This window comes from Panicum virgatum, chromosome 8K, assembly GCF_016808335.1.
Source record: "Panicum virgatum strain AP13 chromosome 8K, P.virgatum_v5, whole genome shotgun sequence".
NCBI classification, from domain to species: Eukaryota; Viridiplantae; Streptophyta; class Magnoliopsida; order Poales; family Poaceae; genus Panicum; species Panicum virgatum.
Genome location: NC_053143.1, coordinates 46,639,226 through 46,659,462, shown reverse-complemented (window position 1 = coordinate 46,659,462; position 20,237 = coordinate 46,639,226). Strand labels below are relative to the sequence as shown.

General features: G+C 44.6%; 1 protein-coding gene across 1 annotated transcript; it reads left to right on the top strand.

The window, feature by feature from the left end:
* Positions 1–4,243: 4,243 nt before the first annotated feature.
* On the top strand, positions 4,244–17,519 carry LOC120645829 (mannose/glucose-specific lectin-like). Its single transcript, XM_039922561.1, has 11 exons — positions 4,244–4,385; positions 4,718–4,873; positions 5,065–5,186; positions 13,435–13,659; positions 13,762–13,959; positions 14,062–14,310; positions 14,405–14,602; positions 14,960–15,217; positions 15,295–15,498; positions 15,594–15,746; positions 16,944–17,519. Exons 1-11 carry the CDS (start codon positions 4,244–4,246, stop codon positions 17,031–17,033), a joined length of 1,995 nt encoding a protein of 664 aa, XP_039778495.1. The 3' UTR covers positions 17,034–17,519.
* Positions 17,520–20,237: the final 2,718 nt, after the last annotated feature.

Here is a 20,237-nt window from a genome sequence, read left to right as displayed (position 1 = left end):
GTATCCTCAGGTCTTTCCGACGACTCGGGGGGCCACAACCTCTTCCCGAGTAGTCGTAGGACCAGCAGATGGACGCCTCAACCCAGCCGCGGATCTACATACAAGCAATAAGATAAGTACTCGATATTGCCACTCAGACATTGCTATATTATAGACAAGCAATACTTACATATTAGAGCGCTTGACGACAAGTTTCTGAGAAGCCCGCAAAATCCCAAGGACTGGCCTAAGACCAGTCGAGGGTGTAACCGGACCTGGGGTAGATCCAGAATCTACTCGCTGGCGTGGTACTCGCAGCACTCTACGCTCTGGGCCTGAGCTTGAAGCAGGATCTGGTTGAGATGGGGGAGGAGTAGGAACACTACTCATTTCCACATCCTCACCAGCTGCAGAATTGTCACATTCTTCCCCCAAATTTCTAAAAGAAGGGAGGGGAAAATATTATCAAAACCACTCGCTGGAGCATGATGAGCTGAAGATCATACCTTCTTTTTGGAGAAGCTTCATCACTATCTGATGATGATGAGTAATACGGATCATCTTCAACTCTGGGCTTTGCAAGCACTGCTCGTACAGGCTTGTGGAAATTCTTCTGGTTTTTTGCTGTGGCAGAATTCGGAATGGGAGGATCACTCTTGAATACTGCCACGTTAACCTTCAATAAAGAAAACAAAAATCCCCTAGTGTTAAACACTTGGAACCTCCAGAAAACAGGACATGCCAACAGTAAAACATTACTAGGGCATCATACCTGAGAAGGAGGGTTGCTTGCACGAAACACTGTCGGAACATATGGCACTGACAATTGGTCAGGAAATATGCTCTGAATGACCCTCAAAGTAGTCGCAGAATCCGTCGCTTCTGCAGACAAGCGGGATTCATCCTGAGTACCCTCATATTGAAAACCAAAATGTTTCCTCTTCTGCAGAGGCTGAATTCCACGCTGCATCCAATTCTTAAAAACCGATGCTGCTGTCACTCGCTTTTCTCGCAATGACGCAATTAATTCAATCAATTCGTCTGTACTCACTTCCAACAGCACTCTTCAACAACCACTCCCAGACATATACTGGAGGTTCAGCAGAAAACTTGGCCAAACTTGGAGCTTGGTTGTGCATATAAAAGGGAAAAGTCTGTTTTTCAACCCTGAACTATCACGATAGTCCGATTTTGGCCCTTGAACTACGAAACCGGACATCATACACCTCCAACTAACGAAACCGTTTGAAAAACAACCCTGGATCAGCCAAAGGCGGTTTTGCTACAGTAAAATTTCTGAATTTCTAGAATTTCACACCTCTCTCAATTAAATAATAAAGAAAGCATAGTTAATATTGTCTAAAACTCATGATATTTTTTTGGGAGGTATATAAAAAGACAAGGAATCTATTTTGGCTAGATGTGCTACAATAGACATAAAGGAATTTGAATTATAAAATTTTAAAAATAGGTATAATTTAAAATTCCTTGAATTTTTAGGTCAGCTAAACCTATGATAAAAATGCATTTAAAATATGATAATTCATAATTTTTTATTTATTTTAGTTAGGTACTTTTTATTGGCCCAAGTTCTATAGAAAATTCATAAATTAAAATTTGAGGAATCAAATTTGATTCAAATTTGAGCATTGCGAAGGAATTCAAAAACTTTCATAAAAACTTGGGCCAATAAAAAATACTTTATTAAACTAAATAAAAAATTATGAATTATCATATTTTTATTTCATTTTTATCAAAGGTTTAGCTAACCCAAAAATTCAAGAAATTTTGAATTCTACCCATTTTTAAAATTTTATAATTCAAATTTCATTATGTTTAATGTATCACATCTAGCCAAAATAAATTTCTTGTCTTTTGATCTACCTCCCAAAAAAATATCATGATTTTTAGACAATATTAACTATGCTTTCTTTATTATTTAATTGAGAGAGGTGTGAAATTCCAGAAATTCGGACATTTTAATGTAGCAAAACGTCTTTGGCTGAGCCAGGGTTGTTTTTCAAACGGTTTCATTAGTGGGAGGTGTAGGATGTCCGGTTTCATAGTTCAAGGGCCAAAATCGGACTATCGTGATAGTTCAAGGTTGAAAAACAGACTTTACCCCATATAAAACCATTGCGAACTCCATAATGGATCAATATGAATCCTAGGCCACTCAAGGTACTTCTCAGCGATTTCCGAGCGCAGCTCTAAACGGGCACATCCGAAACTGCCCATCTCATTCTTAGACGGATGAGGAACCAACGAGTACAGTGTCTGGAACAACTTGAAATGCGGTTCTATCCCTAGAAATGCCTCACAGAGATGGACAAAGATGCTCAAATGCAGGATTAACTCCAGGGTCAGATGATGGATCTGAATCCCATAATAATACAATAACTCGCGGAGAAAGTCGCAAGCGGGAAGAGCCAATCCATGCTTCAAAAAAGAGGAAAATAAAACGACCTCTGAATCTTTAGGGGACGGAGAAGATTCCCCTATAGAACTCCGCCAATGAACCAACTCCTTGGTTGGAGAAGAGATTTTTCAACTAAAATCTTTAAATCCTCCTCAGAAAACTTACTCTGAGGAAAAGGCGATTCCTCCTCCACCATTGCTTTGTCCTCGCGCTTTCGCTTTTCCCCGCATCCGGAATCTGCAGCCTTCTCCATTGCGAAATCCGATGGTTTCCACTTGGGGGCTAGGGTTTCAGGGAGACTCGCAGGGAATATGAACAGGAGAAGGCAAGGAGGCGAAGAGACGGCAGCAGCAGAAAGGTAGAAAACCCTTCAGTTTTACTATCTAGATATATAGTTTGCCGATGGCAATTTGGTAAACATACAACATGGATCTTTTTCTTATTGTCACGCTCGGGGGCTGGTGGTGATCAGTTTTTCGAGCAAAAGACATAGGAATAGATCTTAAAGTATGCTTACAATAAGCAGACAAGCATTTTTACTCAAATCACAAACATGTGATAATATTAATTTCAGATCAAATGAGTGATTAAATCACAAAATCACCTTCCCAAACCACTACTTAATATCTTGCCACGATGTTTTAGACCCTTATCTCCAAATTAGGGGATTTGAGAACAAGGCTCGGGGGCTACTGGATACGTGGCAAAAGGACTTTGTTTTTCAAAAAACATTTAAAAAACAACTGATTAAATTCAAAATTCAAAATGGAACCTCAGCCTGAATTTTTTGATTCAAACTAAGGCTCGAGGGCTACTCCATATGGAGTACGATTGACCATCGCACACCATGCATGAAGATTTCTATCCGAGGGCGCCAAGACTACTCGAGAAGGAGCACCACGCAGCTTCAGTGCAGCTCAAGAAGTACTCGGGAAGCACAATCTATGGGAAGATGGAGACTACTCGACGACGGCTTCAGAAGTACTCAAAGACCTGCGACTACTTCAGTGCGACACGACCCACTTCCATGCATATGCATTGAGATGTGTTCGTCTGTCGCGGTTGCGGCTGCGCACGGCATCTATGATCAATCAAACAGACCTGTTTTGTTGTTGCTTTTGGGCCGAATGGGCCTGATTTAGTAGAAGAAAAGCCGAATGGGCCTGATTTAGTAGAAGAAAATGGGCTGATAAGGCTACTAGGTAGGCTGCTTTTTGTCTGGGTAGAAAGGAATTCCTAGTAGAAATGGATTGGTTCAGTTTGGTTGGGCCTGAGCGAATCGCCTAATTTGTTACTCCGTCTGTTCCATTTTATTCGTCGTTCTGTCCATTTTAGACCAGATTAACAAAACCAACAAAATGTCATTTCTAACCCCTCTAATCTGAAAAGTGGAAGCACGTGTTCCACCCGAGCACGTCTCTCCACTCCAGCTGTATAGGCAATTTGAAATTCAAATTACTCCCACGCTCTGCTGTTCGGACCTCCAGCCGCCGCGATCCACCGCCCTCACCCTCGTGCTTGCGTCCAGCAAGCAAGCAAGTGCGATCCGCTGCTGCCGACGTGCGATCGCCGCTTGCAAGTGTGATCAAGCAGACAACCTTGTCGCCGACCGGCCAACCATTCTCTCTATCAAGCAGTAACTCCGACGTGCAGCAACTCACGCTCGTGCTGGCCCGTCCAGCAAGCAAGTGCTGGCCCGATCGTTGCTGCCGCCGGCCGGCCGTACACTCCCACAAGCAGCAACTCTCACATGCGTACTCTCCGGCAAGCAAGTCCTCGTGGCCAGCTTTCTGCATTGGTCCTCAACACATCTGCAACAAAGTTTGACAAATCAGAGACGCATCTATGGCAGCAACTCTACTACTGGACCTCAATGCTGCTCCTCCAGAAGAACTGGATGGTGGCATAATACCTGGAGGCATGGCTGCAGCTGATGATGAAGCCGATGCTCTCGCTCAGAATGAAGGCGATGCTCAGGAATCTGCAGGTACAACTTGTGCATTTACCTACCTCTTCTTTTCTGCATTCAAATGAACATGTAAATGTGTGCCGCACTATACATAATCACTTCTCCAAATTGTCTGCACCTACAAATTAAACTTGTTTGATGTTGTTGATCAGGGTATGTTCAAATAAGACATTGATGTTCAGGGCTTCCTGTCATTGTTAGTATCGGTTTGTCTGGGTTCAGTAGATTATGGAGTAGTTTGCCTTGGGCAAAATTTGGCTAACACTTTGCCAACAAAATTATTTGTTTTACCCACAAAATTATTTGTTTTCACATGGCCATATTCACCACAAATTATTTTCCCTTTGTAGATGTTGATATGGAAATGAGTGTTTTCCTGGACCTCAACACTACACTAGCAGAATCAGTCGATGAAATGATACCTGGAGGAAGTGAGTCTGTATTCGACATGGAAAGCAATGTTATGGCTCAAGATGAAGAAGGCAGCCCTCCTGCTCAAGCTGCAGGTACAACTCTTAATTTAGACAGAGACAAAGTATGTTCCCACGTGTCACTGGGTAATAAAATTTTAAATCATGGATCAATCATTCAAGTCTACTTAGAATTCCATACAATCTTTGCAAAGTCTATTTGCTGTGGATAATACTCCAAGTAGTTAATTTGACTCTAATTTTCCTGTCTCACATTACCTTTGTAGGTGTGCAACAACCAGAAATGAGGTTGAACAAATGGGTAACAGATGCTCAGCGATATGATGCTTACACAGCACTTCATGCAAAAAGCAAAAATGAAAAACTACCCAAGAATGCAACAAAAGAGGTTGCTGCTTTTTTTCAGTCACATGTTCGAGTTATTCAAAAGATTTGGAAGCGTGCAAAGGAACAGATCGCACTGGGGCAAGAGGTTGATGTCTCCAATAGAAAAACAGGTCGATGCCGTCGGAAGGCAGCTGAGCTTGATCTCTCCCGAATCACTGCAGTTCCACTAAACCGAAGATCCACCTTAAGGTCACTTGTTAAGTCTTTGGATGTCAGTATTTCGACATTTCATCGGAAATTCATATTAGGAATGTTAAGACGCCATTCTAATACATTAAAAACACTTTTGAGAGCAACAAGAAGGAGAGGCTCCAATTTTGCATTTCTATGTTGGATCAGACAAATTTAGGGGATTTTATGTCCCTCTTCCAACCGTGCGCCGCCTCTTACTCCTCCCTCTAGTCTCCCCACTGTCTTACTCCGCCGCCACGCGCGACCAGCAGGCGGAGCTCAAAGTGGCGTTGTATTCTTTTTTTTCTTGTCTTTTTAATAGGACAAGTTTCATGACAAATTTCTGAAACATTTGCCAAAATTTTGTCTTGTTTCGGAAACAAAATAAAATGTTTAAATGTTCTCAACAAAATACCCTTTCTCTATACCACTGCCTTCAATGTGGTATAAGGCACCGATCGGAATACATATCATTTTGGCACTCTCAAGCCTTTTTCCTTTTTTTTCTTATTTCCTTGCCCTTACTAAATATGTACTATCACCCTCACATATAAATAACATGTATTTTTCCAATGCAAAAGTATAAATGAAGGACAACAAAATATTTTGATTTTTTATTTCTTAACCCTTATGGAGGCCTCTAAATTCTAAAATGAAGTGCATTTATTTTATTCAACCGGAGGGAATATTTTTCCTTGTTGGTGAGGATGAATCGAAATTGATTGGGACCTTAGAATAGCACATACTACTCGGCAAACAACCACAGTAGAATTTATGCTTCATTCGCAGTCATAGCCTTGCACGAGCGAGATATATGCAAGGTGGCTTCACGTGAGGCTTCAAAAAGAACCTCCAATTAGTAATAGTAAGATTATTTGTGATTTATAGGATTTAATTAAAATTTGAGTACCGCTAGATTTATATTTAAAATACCTTTATATGTTGTTAATTTTATAGTAATGAACTATCTACTACTATCTCTGTCCCAAAGGGAATACAATTCCAGTGGCGAGGTAAGTAGATCTAGGGTTAGTTTTTTTCCGGTGGGGATTTCTTGGTCTCATGGATCTAATGTCTATTCTCATTCTTCTTTCTAAAAGATTCAAACCAAGGGGGAGAACATCGACGGCTTGAATTTTTGCGTCAGTGTTTTGCTAATCCCTACCAACCAAGAACTAAAACCAGATCTAGAGGTACTTAGGGCTCACGATTAGGTTCTTAGGTGACTAATACTAAATGTAGGGAACTACATTACTTAGACTTAATTTAAAATAGGATCTTAACACCTACTAACATGAGGACAATTTAAAAATGGATTAGGATAACAACCAATGGAGATTGCAGGTCTCGATCCGGCCATCTTGGTTGGAGCACGGGTTGGTGAAGGTGTTCTCATCGTCGGTGTAGGTCATAGATATACATAAGGATGGCAACGGGTCGGGTTTGTTTCGGGTGGAGTGCCTGGGCACTCAAAACCGAAACCGAACTTGAAACCCGAACCAGCCCCGAACTCCAATTCGGGTCAGAATTCATCCCCAAGACTGAAACCCGCGGATACCCAAAACCCGACGGATAATCCAAAACTTGATTTTTTTTACAAACAAGTTCCAGCAACAAGGATAACAGGGCAGGGTGTGGGCGACCTCTGGCCCTCTGCCATGCGGGGCAAGCCGCGCCCGGCGCCTGCCGGCCTGCACGCGGGGGCAGGGCAGGTGGAGCCCGTGCGAGCAGCCAGCGAGAAAGGGCGGGCGGCGCCAGTGCGAGCCGGCGGTGGGGCGGGGCGGGCGGCGCCAGCGCGAACCAGCGGCGGGGCGGGGCGGGCGGCGCCCAGGCAAGCTGGCAGCACGGCGGGGCGGGCGGCGCCCAGGCGAGCCGGCGGCAGGGCGGAGCGGGCGCCGGGTGGGCTGCGCGGCGCCTGCACGGGTGCGACCTGCCTAGGAGCCGCCGGGATTGCGTGATTGATGAGAGAATGAGGAAGCCAGGAGCCATGGAGGGGATAGCGGCTGAGTACTCAATGGGGCTGAGGGAGAGGCGAAAGGGAATGAGGGTGGGTGAAGGGGATTTTCAGATTATATACCTAGGGTTTTTAGTGGGCTTCTAGTGGGCTGATTGTTTCGGGGGGGGCCGATGGAGCTCCGCGGGTTAAATTTAGAATCCTCCCGAAACCCAAAATTTTTCGGGTATCCGAACCCACAAATCCGCGGGCGAAAATTAGAACTCGAACCCCGCAAATCCGAAAACCGTGGATATCCACACCGAATCTGATCCGCTGCCATCCTTAGATATATATACATGACGTCCCTCTGTCATCCACCTAGTTTGCCTAGGGATCGCGAGGTCGAGACGGCGATGGCCTTCAGATGGCTTTAGCGCTTCCAGAGACCGGGTGCCGGTGTGGGTTGCGAGGTATTTTGGCTAGTTCACTTTAGATACAAACACAAAACCGAGGCAATCCCTTTTAATGTGGCGCTAGGCGATCTGGGGCTGCAACCACGAGTTGGTTGCGCCTCCGATCAAGGCACGGAGAAGGGTTATCTCTTTTTCCTGTTTTCCTTTAATTTTTGGTCTTTTGACCACTCCGTTTTCCCAACACTTTGCCCACTACTTATTCGTGAAATTATAATTTATCCCATCTGTAATGTTTTTCCTCGCCGACAGGTACTTCATTGTTCTCGATGACATATGGGATGAATCAGTATGGAGATGCATAAATTGTGCCCTAGTTCAGAACACCCATGGCAGTAAAGTAGTAACAACAACTCGGAATCTTGGTATTGCTAATCTATGTCGCTCTCCTGGCTGTGTTGATGCTATCATACATGAACTGCACCCTCTTTCAGATACTGATGCCCAAAATCTTTTTTATAACAAAGTATTTGGTGAAGAAAGATGCCCATATAAGTTTATGCACATATCTGGTCAATTTTTTAAGAAGATGTGCTGGGTTACCATTAGCTATCATTACCATAGCTAGTCTACTCACAAATAAACATTCTTTGGATGAATGGTCCAGTGTGTACAATTCTATTAATGCTCAAGACAATTCTCATTTGGAGGACATGTGGTGGATTTTATCTCTTAGCTACCACGATCTACCTTCGAAGCTAAAGCCTTGCTTGTTATATTTGAGTTTATTTCCGGAGGATCATAAGGTTGAGAAAGATGACTTGATATGGAGATGGATTGGTGAAGGTTTTGTCCAAGCAGAACAAGACAGGAGCTTGTATAAAGTGGGAGAGGATTATTTCAACGAACTCATCAATAGAAGTTTGGTCCAACCAGTAGATGTTGATGCTCATGGCAGGGTACAAGCTTGCCGCGTACATGATATAGTGCTTGGGTATATCACTGCCTTGTCACTTGAAGAAAATTTTGTTGCAACAAATGTTCAGCATACTACCCAACACAAGGTCCGGCGGCTATCCCTCCGAAACAGCAATGAGGACTCCATATCTCAAGAAACCAAGAGCTTGCTCCATGCTGTGAGGTCACTTACTATATTCTGCCATGCTGCTGACTTGAAGCTGCCTTTTCACATCTTTCAGGTTCTACGTGTCTTGGATTTGGAAGATTTCAGTGGTCAAAACATAAGGGATATATGTAATCTGGTTCACTTGAGGTATTTGAGGCTAAGTGGCACATACTGTGTTGAGGTTCCAAAACAAATAGGAAATCTGCAGTTTTTGCAAACACTGGACTTAAAGAGGGCAAAAACAAAAGCACTGCCATCAACTTTGGTTCACCTAAGACGACTGGTGCGTCTCTGTGTTGACAGGCAGACGCAGCTGCCAGAAGGTATTGGGAGTATGCTGTCTCTTGAAGAGCTTTCAGAAATCGACACCAGCAAGTATCCAAACCTTGTTGTCACTCCCTCGCACACACACAACACCCTCTTGCTTGCAGGTGGAGGAAGAAGATGAGAGGAAGAAGAAAGACTCAGGAAGAGCACACGAAGTAGAGCCAGAGTTTTTTTTCCCAACCGGGCACCCCAAACCGGAGCACTCCAGTTCCGGTTTACCGGACCGGTTTGACCAGTTACCGGTAGAAACCGGTCAAATTCAAATTTAAATTCAAAAAACTCAGTTCAACCGGTTCGTACCGGTATACCGACCGGTTAGACCGGTTTATCGGTCGGTTTGGCCGGTTTACCGGCCGGTTTGAATTCAAATCCAAATTTAAAATCGCATGTGTAACCGGTTTGGACCGGTATACCGGCCGGTTAGACCGGTTTACCGGCCGGTTTGACCAGTTTACCAAGTGGGCCTTAATGGGTCGTCTCATTTTTTTTCCTTTTCTTTTTTGTTTTAACTTTAAATGCCCTAGAAGTATGTTAAACGAATGAATTTTTGAGAAAATTTGACACCATTAAATTCGTCGTACCTTGAAGTATTTTAAGGAATTTTTTGGGAATTTTTCATTTTTTCGAATTCAAATTTGAATTTTGAATTTGGGCCGGTTTGGTACCGGCCCAAACCGGAACCGGACCGGACCGGTTTGACCGGTAACCGGTCAAACCGAACCGGTTCCCACCAGTTAGGTGAACCCTGAGTAGAGCTGCTTAATCAGTGAGCTGCAGCTGCTCTTTCTTTTTATAGACAATCAGTCAAAGAATGCATTTACAAGGTATGGCTCCCACAGTGTAGTGCAGCCTCTACTACCACTACTTTTACTGTTACCTTGCTGCAATTTGCAGCTACTACTATAGACAACAGTCATCTGCCGCCCAATATTGAATGGCAGGCTTGACTGAGGAGGAGCTAGAGCCCCTACCAGCGTAGAACCTAGACAAGTTAGAGCATGGGTAATTATCTAACAAACCTCGTGGAAGAGCTTGGCAAACTGTATAAACTGAGGGTGCTCGTGATGTCACTTGATTCATGGGACAGGAGACAAAGGGAATCTTTGCTCAAGTGTCTATACAATCTGAAGGAACTTGAAACACTCCACTCTGTAACACCCGGTTTATAAAAGAACATAAACCGAGTAATCATATACGTGCCATGATCAAGTCACACGTATATACAACAGAATGAACAGTATATCACAGCACATATCACGAAAAAGACATAATAAATCAAAATACAAATGTTATTTATTACATTAATGACAAAATGTCTGATACAGCGGAAGCGAAGGACAAACACGATAAAAGCTCTCCGAAACTGAGCAGGGCGCCACAGGGACGTCGACTGGGAGACGAACGCCTAGAAGTCCTCGTAGTCCTGGAAGCGCTGAGCGAACTCCCTCGTGTCGGCAGGAACTGAGCAGCAGTAGCGTAGCCAAGAAGAAAAAGTAGAGAAGAGGCAAGAGTGAGTACACAACTTGTACTCAACAAGTATAACACAAACTATGATGCTCTATGTTGGCTGACTGAACTGCATTAGCTTTTAATCTTGGCAAAATTTTATTAAAGCTATTTACTACAAGTTGATGAATTACCATTAACCCAGTTACATAGTAATTAATCAGAATTAATCATGTTACTACTGAGAACCAAACCACAACCATACCAAAACCCCGAGAGGCACCCCCTCGTCAGAAGGAGCTAACCTCACTAATCAAAAGGAGGATCTGGGCCGCTCATAACCGTGAGCACGGCTAGTATACCAGTTTTACACTCTGCAGAGGTTGCACATCTTTACCCACAAGTCGTGAGCTATGCTAGTTGTTCATCACACTTCCTTAGGTGAGATGACTAGCAAACTCACTACGAGGCCGTTACAAAGGACACGTTGGTAAGGTGTAACCGCTAAGGATTCAGTCAATGCAACGATGGGGCCCACCTCGAGGGGGTACAAGACAACACAGACCAGCCTCGTAGCGTAGGGACCATTGAAGCTCGACTCCCCTCTTGCCCCGCAGGTAAGTTACTCCCGAACCAAAATGGCCTAATTAGTAAGCCAAGACCGTCCCATTCCAGTCTTGTGGTAGCGCTGTTGTCCCAGGTTGTCGCTCTATGAACCGGTCCTTATGGAGAGTGGCCAACCAGACAGTAAGCACCGTGCTGGCCCCCTAAACCAAGTTTCTAACAAAACCAATTTTAACGAGACGTGAACCACTCAAGCCACACAGAGGGTCACTCTCAGAATTAAATTGTATATACCATTAATCAAATTAATTAAAAAGGACCATTATGTGTTATAGCGCGGCACCTAGCACAACTAACCAAAATGCAACCCAAAAGTATATATAAAGGATATAAAGTGGCTAGGAAATCTTTATAGGCTTACAGCAGGTACTAGTCGCCAGACTGAAAATATATTCAGTCTCAACCCGTCATCTGTGTGGTCAGAATTCAGCACATTCTCTAGACTGCCAAATTGGATTAAACCCTCACTCAACAATCTCTCTGAGCTATCCATCGTGGTCAACACACTACCACGAAAGGACCTTGAGGTTCTTGGGGCCTTGCCTGCACTCTCTTCTCTTCTTCTGCACATAATAAAAGCCTGTGCAAAACAACGGATGGAGATCTTCAACAAAACTGCTGACGATGCAGAACAATTCAGGTGCCTTTCAAACTTCAAGTTAGTCAGTCGTGCATCAGGGCTGGTGTTCAGAGACCAAGCCATGAAGAGGCTTCAAGTGCTCTCGCTTAGTTTCAGTGTTGCCGAGACAAGATATGTTCATGGCGATTTTGACTTGGGCTTAGAGAAACTCACTGAAACGAACATGGCACCATTTATGCCATTTCGAGTGATTTTGGTGATCAAATGACAACACAACACTTGGACTAATATGATTATTAAGATGATCATTCTCAGGCTTTTAGGTTCAAGTGATGACAAAGAAAAAGAGAAGATAGGCGTAGCAAGGCCCGAAGGGCCGCCCCTACGGGGGTTCCGCTGTAGCACTGGAAGAACCGACGCAAGGGCATCGGTGCATCCGATGGTTGTCGGAAGAACCGATGCCATTGTATTTTGGTGCAGAAGGAAATCAAAGCTAAGCCAGCTTATAGGCACCGGATGAACCGATGGTTCAAAAAGGGGCATCGGTGCATTGGGCGTACTGTGTTCCAAAGACGATGCAAGTCGCGCAAGAGCCAAGTCTTCAGCACCGGTTGAACCGGTGAAGCATCGGTGCATACCATTGGTGTAATGACGTCAGCAGAAGAGGAGGATGCTGTGAGTGACCGGTTTAGCCGACGGGAAAGTATCGGTTCAACCGGTGGTCACTGTGTCAGCTGTCAGGAGTTCAACGGCTACTTCGGGTATTAGAGTGACAGGATAAACCAATGCTACCCCATGCAGAGGCATCGGTTCATCCGATGATACGCATATTTTCAGCTGACCGTTGGAGCAACGGCTACAAGACTTGGTGGCCTATATATACGCCTCACCCCGGCCATTTGAAGTTTGCTGGAGTTGCTAGACTTCCCACACATACTCAAGAACATCTCCAAGCCATACAAGAGCATTAAGATCATATCCTTAGTCCTTAGCACACTTTGAGAGTGTTGTGTAAAGGATTAGCTCTTAGTGAGTGAGATTGCAAGGCTTCGAGCCTTTGTGCTGTGGTTCATTAGGGAACCAAAACAAGAGCTTGGTGTGCTGGCACCTTGGAGCGTGAAGCTCGCCGGCAACGTCATCGACCCTCCGACTTGGTGTGGAGCGGCGACGACATCTTTGTGCGGGGGACGTGGAGACCTCCATCCTTTGTGGAGAAGCTCCTTAGTGGAACCCGGGGCCAAGGTGACCGTGATTGTGTTCACGGAAGAGATTTGGTGGCCGAGTAGCAATAATCTTAGTGAGTGCTACAACAACGTGGATGTAGGTGTGCCTTTGTGGCTAACCGAACCACGGGATAAACACCCGCGTCAAGAGTTTGCTATCTCCTATTCCGCTCATTAAGCTTCCGCATTTCTTACTAGCAATTTGTGTGCATTTACTTTCATAGAATAGTTTCTTGATAGGAAATACTATAGGTTGCTAAACTCTTTTGGGATAGGGGTTTCACACTAGAACAACCTAGTTGCACATCTAGATAGCATGTTTTAGTTTAAGTTTTGTGCAAACTAGTTGGAACCATAGGTCTAAATTTTTATTAGTGTCTAATTCACCCCTCCCCTCTTAGGCTAGAGCACCCGATCACTCTCACTCACCTCTCTGAAGGCTGTGGACATTGGAATCGACTGCCGCTGTGCCACACCTCAGGAGGTGCTACAGGCAGAGTCGGCGATAAGGGATTCAATCAGCTTGAACGCCAGCCGTCCCAGCCTTGATCTGCGCAGACATTTTGAAAGAGAGAATCCATGGGACATACCGAGGGGGATGCCTGAGCCTGAAATAATAATGCAAGAACTGGTACTGATTTGAGTAACTATTCATTCTTGGTTTCCTCTCTTTCTCTTATTTTCTTATGTTCAGTATTCTAGTTTTTGCCTTACTTGATTGGTCTGCATTCAGGCTGGGGTTGCCAAGATCGGACCGTGGGGCCGAAGCGCTGGGAGAGTTCATGGCATCAACGTGGCACCGCACCATCTAAGAAGTGTGACAATTCGCTGTTGCGTTGTCATTGATTCACTTGCATTTACCTACTGTGACAAGAACGGGAGGGAGAAGACCGCAGGCCCATGGGGCGGTTGTGGTGGAAACGAGTATACGGTGATTGTAAACCTTACTTGAAGACAAGCTTTATTTCTACTGCTGAAACCATTTGATTTGCCCATCACATTGATTGTCTCCCGTTTTATTTGTCTTTTGCAGATTCATCTCGCTTCAGGAGAGTTTCTATGTAAAATTTCAGGAACAATCGGTCCATTTGGTTCATTACCCAGTGTTGTTACATCTCTTACATTTACCACCAATATTTGTAGCCATGGACCTTTTGGACACAAAAAAGGGCACCCTTTCGACATTCCGGTAGAGATGAATGGTTGCATTGTTGGCTTCTTTGCACATGCAGGGTGGTATGTTGATGCCATTGGGGTCTACGTGAAGCCGAGAGAAGAAGAGGTTCGGATTTATTGTTAATTAATTTATGTTTCCCATTCCTGAATTTATTGTTAGTGTATTAATTTTTCTAGTTTTTGGCTGGCTTGCGTCTCAGGCTGGTCTTGCCAAGTTTGGGCCATGGGGTGGAGATGAAGGGAGGAATCACGACATCGATGTGGCACCACACCGTCTAATAAGTGTGACGATTTGCAGTTGTTTTGTCATCGATTCACTTGCATTCTCCTACATTGACCGCAATGGCCAATACCGCACTTCGGACAAATGGGGTGGCCGTGGTGGGGCCTCTAACACGGTGCGTGTCTTAAGAAGTATTTCTTCCCATCTAAAAACTGCTTGCAACTAAAATAAAAGTTGTGTTTTTGTGACTGTCCTAACAAATTATGACTCAAAATCCTTGGAAGATGTATAATTAAACTTGACTCCTGTCGGTGAAATGACTAAATCACATGGATGGCGGTCTAGTCTTAGGATTGACAGTCATTAGTATGTCCGTTTGTATTTCGGACTCTTTTAGGTCGTGTGTCGTTTGGCATAGGTCGGGAAAGATTCAAGTCGTTGTATCATCTTGATGTAACTTCTTGAAATCAATGAAGTTTCCCTTTTCCAAAAAAAAACCCCAATGTAAAATGTTGTTTTTCACCTGTTGCAGGTTTCCCTGGGGCCTTCAGAGTTCCTGACAGGAATATCCGGAACCATTGGTCAATATGAAGAACATCCAAATGTTATAACGTCTCTTACGTTAGTCACCAATGCTCATAGTTATGGGCCATTTGGACGAACACATGGAACACCTTTCCACATTCCACTGCAGAGCAATGGCTGCATTGTTGGATTCTTTGGGCGTGCTGACAAATTTCTAAATGCAATTGGTGTCTATACGAACCATAAGCTCGAAATTAAGCAACAGGTAGAGATAGATTGCTTTTACTCATTATTTTCCTCTTTCTTCTAATGTGTTTCTCGATTGGTTTAACTTGTATCCAGCTCCAGGATGAACTTGCCAGGATTGGGCCATGGGGTGGAGATGGAGGAACGTGTCATGACATCAACGCGACACCGCGCCGTCTCGAAAGCGTGACAATTTCCAGTTGCCTTGTCATTGATTCAATCACATTTTCATTCAGCGACGACAATGGTCAGAAGCACTATGCAGGTCCATGGGGCGGTAGCGGAGGCTTTGATCATAAGGTGAGATTGAACAGTAATGTTATAGAGTTTTTCAGTCACTTGTCTCCTACCAAGAAAAATCCAACCAGTTCATATACCTTTTTTCTACCATGTAGATTCTGCTTGAACCTTCAGAGTTTGTGGTGAAACTTTCCGGAACAATTGGTGCATTCGGGAGCAAACCAAATGTTGTAACTTCTCTGACACTTGTGACTAATGCGGGTAGATATGGGCCGTATGGACGGGAAGAGGGAACTGCTTTCCACGTCCCCGTGCATAGGGTTGAAAACGGTACGGGAAAATCCCGTCCCGACCGGCACCGTTTCCCGGCTAAACCGACCGTGAACCGTTCCAGTTGGAAAAACAGGAAAAAAAACAGGAAAACAGGCGGGAACGGGAACGAATTCGGTTGGGGTGTTTTCCCGACCGTATTCGCGGTTCCCGTTTTCATACAGGAAATTCCCGCGGGAAATTCCCGGATTTATGTAGCACAATCATCAATTGAGCCCACAGCCCAGAATACCCTCCGCAGCCCGCAGGAGTCAAAGGCCAAAAGGCCCATAACCAGCCCAGGCAACCCGCAACCCCCGAAACCCTAACTGCCTATCGCTATCGGTGCGCACACCCATCCGCCCATCCCCATTCCATCCGACCCGACCCTGCGTCCCTGCCCCTGCGACCCCGACCTAGCCGTCGCCGCCTCACCCCAGACGTCGCCCCTTGCTGCCGCGGTCGCGGTGCGCCGGAGCCGGGCGGCCGCCGCAATGCTCGCCTGACGCCTCTTCCACCCGCCCGCAGGTCGCAGCGGCGCAGGCGCGCAGCCCTCTGACCTCCCGCCGTGACGCCGTCCACCACCGTCAGCCCGTCAGGCGTGAGCGTGTCCCCAGGCGGCCAGGCCAGGTGCGTCCGCACTCCGCCCAATGTGGCATGTAGCTTTTTTTATTTGCACCTTTGAAATTTGAACTAAGTTCATCTCTTCTGTCGTGTGGCCTGTGGGGCTGTGGCCGTGTCGGTGTCTGGATGATGCCGTGTAGTGGACAGAGACAATATGACTATGTTGCATGCATGTGACGTGTGGGTCAATGGCCAATGGGTGATGGAGATAGCCTGTTGGCTGTTGCCTGTTGGAGACTTGAATGGTGCAGCCGCAATGATATTTGTTTATCAAATCATCTATTCAGTATATTTTGCATGTGAATGATGTATGGTTGTAACTATTGTGTCGAGTTAAACGTTTTGAGTGGTTACATGTATTGTTACCGATTTGAGTTACCGCTTCCCGATCGTAACCGATATGTTCCCGACCGATATATTATGTTCTCAATATCCCGTAATACCGCTTTCGTTTTCCCATCCGTCTATCCCGTTTCTGTTCCCGTTCCCGTTCCCGTTCCCGGCAAAAAAAAAAACAGGAACAGGAATGGTTAGGGTGTTTTCCCGACCGTTCCCGACCGTTTTCAACCCTACCCGTGCAGAGCAATGGCAGCGTTGTTGGCTTCTTTGCGAAATTTGAAGAGTACATGCAAGCGATTGGCGTCTATGTTCGAGCTATGTAACCACAGCTTGTTTTGGTTGCTTCTTCCTGAACAGTGATGTCTTGGTTGCAAATGAAACAGAGTAAAAATGCGGAAATTGGCTGCCGCCAGATGCCATCAGCACCCTTGCTTCGTCGTATCCTTTTCTCTGAATATTGAGCACTGGTGGCCGGGTTATGTTTGATATCTTGGATAGGTGTCAGCCCATCACTGGTGTTTCAATTTTCTCGTTATGCTTCTGATTTGCTGAAGATTCTGTTGTACCATTGCACTGTGCCTCTTAAGAATGAGGATGAACCCTGTCTTTTATCAATGAACATGTTTCAGTCAGTGATAATATGGGACCATTTGTTGATGAAAGTTCAGTCGTGAGCCCCCACTTGCTCGATGAATTTTGTTATCCAGCTTGGTCTGTATGCCGTAGTATTCCAACTATGCCTTGACTCAAGTCTGAAAGTGCGCTTGCTTGTGTCGCTAGTTAATCCAGATTTTCAGTTCAATTCGGCATGTCCACTGTATCATCTCAATCATGTTCAGAACTGTTGTTGATTTCTCCTTGCAGATTTTACACACTCATCTCCTGGGTACCATATATACTTCCAAACTAGGTGACGTTGCACAATGATTTGTGCATGATGTGGTTTTTGCAGTATCTATCAGAGTGAAATAAAATCGGGAAAACAGAGTGGAGAGCATGAAATTGACAAAATCCAGCAGTCAGTATCAGAGCAACTTGCAACTGTTGACATTGATGCTACACATGCAAAATGACACAGTACCCACCAGAGGGAGAATTTTTCAAAAGAGGAAAAGAATATGGGGGGTTTGAAGACAGAACCTAACTAAGTTCCAACAGATTATGTTGACATGATAAATATGAATACGTGGACATCAGAACAATAGAAAGTCTACAAACTCATGTCAAATGAAGCTTAGATGCTTCTGTAAATTTCCCAGTTTTTATACTTGTTTCAGACATCAGCTTGGACCCATTAGAATAATAATCTTCATGTCATGGAAAAGCTAAGGACCTACAAACTGTCTCACTCGTACAGACCAGCGGTGATTTTTCTGGAAGGTGGACGGATTGTTTTTTTTTTTGAGAGGAGGTAGGGGCCCAGCGGCCTTGATGCGGGCCACGGTGGGCTCCAGGAATAAGAAGATGCAGGCCACCAGCTCTTTTCTGGGCCCGTTGTGGTCCATCTTCTCGTGGGCCTTGGGCTTTGGGCCTTGGTTTTTTTTTACAATTGGAAAATTGGACGGAGCGGGCCAGGTCAGGTCAGTGTCGTCCGCCAGCAGCATCATAAGCCCTGGAGCAGCATCATGAGAAGAAGGTTAGCCCCTGCAAATATGCAAATAGCCGATTAGAGTATCTCCGAGAGCCTCTGTAAAGAAAAAGTTGGATGGGTTTCGCAACCCTGAATGACGTTGTATGGTGATGTGTGCATGCTGACCTATCAGAGGAGGAATAAGAATTTTCAAAAGGGGAAGAGAAATGAAGTGGAGCATACGGAAGGAATCCAGTAGCATTCAGAACAAGTCAGTTGCAGTTACAACAATTTGTGTGGACGTCAGAAGAGCATCAAGTCGCCATTAGACTCCGAACCATGCTTTGAAAACTTTCCAGCTTTTGTTCTTGTAGTCCGATGCCGCCATTTTTTTGGGTTAGATACCGTCCTTGTTCATGCATGGCCATGAAAAAGCTAGCGGCGACAACGACGACACACGCACTGTGTCGCCTGGGCTGTTGACTAAAAGGTCCCTCAACTACGTGACAATTTTTCAATTGGTTATTGTTTTCATGCGACAACATTCTCGTGCAATAACACTTTGCAGAACTGCTTCTGAAAACTCTCTTAAAGCCACTTTTTCTTGCGTTCTGGCTTAGCGTTGTGCTTTTTTAGTCATAATGGCTTCAATTGCCGCAAGTTGTGTGTGAGCAACAGGCCACTCACTGTTCCCAGTCCACTATCATTTCCACCAATTCCTTTTGTGTTCCTTATTTTGTCTGCATCAGAGCAAATAATACCGCTAGACACAGCCGAATCCTGTGCGTTTCCAGGACAGAACAGCTACAGCTGGTGTGATCAAACGTGAGCGTGAACCGTACTGAAAATCTTTATTGATAAGTACTTATTTCCTTGTACAAATAAACAACCGGAAGCTTCATAATCTGTGTTTGAGATGAGTTTATAAACATCACATGGTTCACAATCCAAAGCTGTGGTGACTTTCTGGAACAATTGGTGCACTTGGGAGCTTATTACCAAATGCTGTAACTTCTCCTACATTTGGTATGCACCATCTGGATGAGAATAAGGAACAGCTTTCCACGTCCCAGTGCAGAGCAATGGCAGCATTGCGCAAGCAGAGGAACACGTCAATGCGATTGGCGTCTATTTTAGCATTTACCGCACCTTGTTCAGTGTTGCATCTCGCTGTTTACCACACCTTGTTCATTGCTGCTTCTCGTTGATGGCAATTGGCTTGGCTGGTATCCATTTTTTTCTGAATACTGAACAGTGGTTGCATGTGTCTGTCTGATATCTTTGGTGTTTCAGTTTTCTCATTCTGCTTCTGAGTTTCTGTGATGAACCCTATCTCTTATCGTTGAACTCGTTTCATTTATGATATGGGGATTAGGTGTCGATGACAGTTCAGTCGGTGTGCTCCTAATTGCTATATGATTTTTGCTATCCAGCTTTGTCTATATGTTGCAGTTTTCAAACCTTTCCCCCAATTCGGGCCTGAATATGTGCTTGCTTGTCTTCGCTGCTTAAGCCAGATATTCAGCCTGTGCTGGCATATCCCATTATTACATCGCAATCGATTGTTATTGATTCCCCAGGCTATGCATTGCAGAGTTTCCATTCTTAGAGCATCTCCAAGGGGCTTTCTAAAATCAACTCTCTAATTCATTATTTAAAGAGTCATTTGAGTAAAAATCATTTTATATATCTTTGTGCTTTCCAACAGCTTCTCTATATCTTGTGCATAGCCTAGAGAGTCATTCTCTTCATCTTTGGCTAGCGAGAAATCTGGAATAAAAGATGTCTGTATTTAGATATCCAATTGAAGAGTCTGTTGGAGGGTATTTTTTTCACCAAAATCTCTATTCTTGTAAACTAGAGAAGTTATAAAGGGCCCTTTGAGATGCTCTTCTCTCTCAAATAAACTACCAAACTGGGTGACGTGGCGTGATGATCTATGTGTGATGTTTTGTGG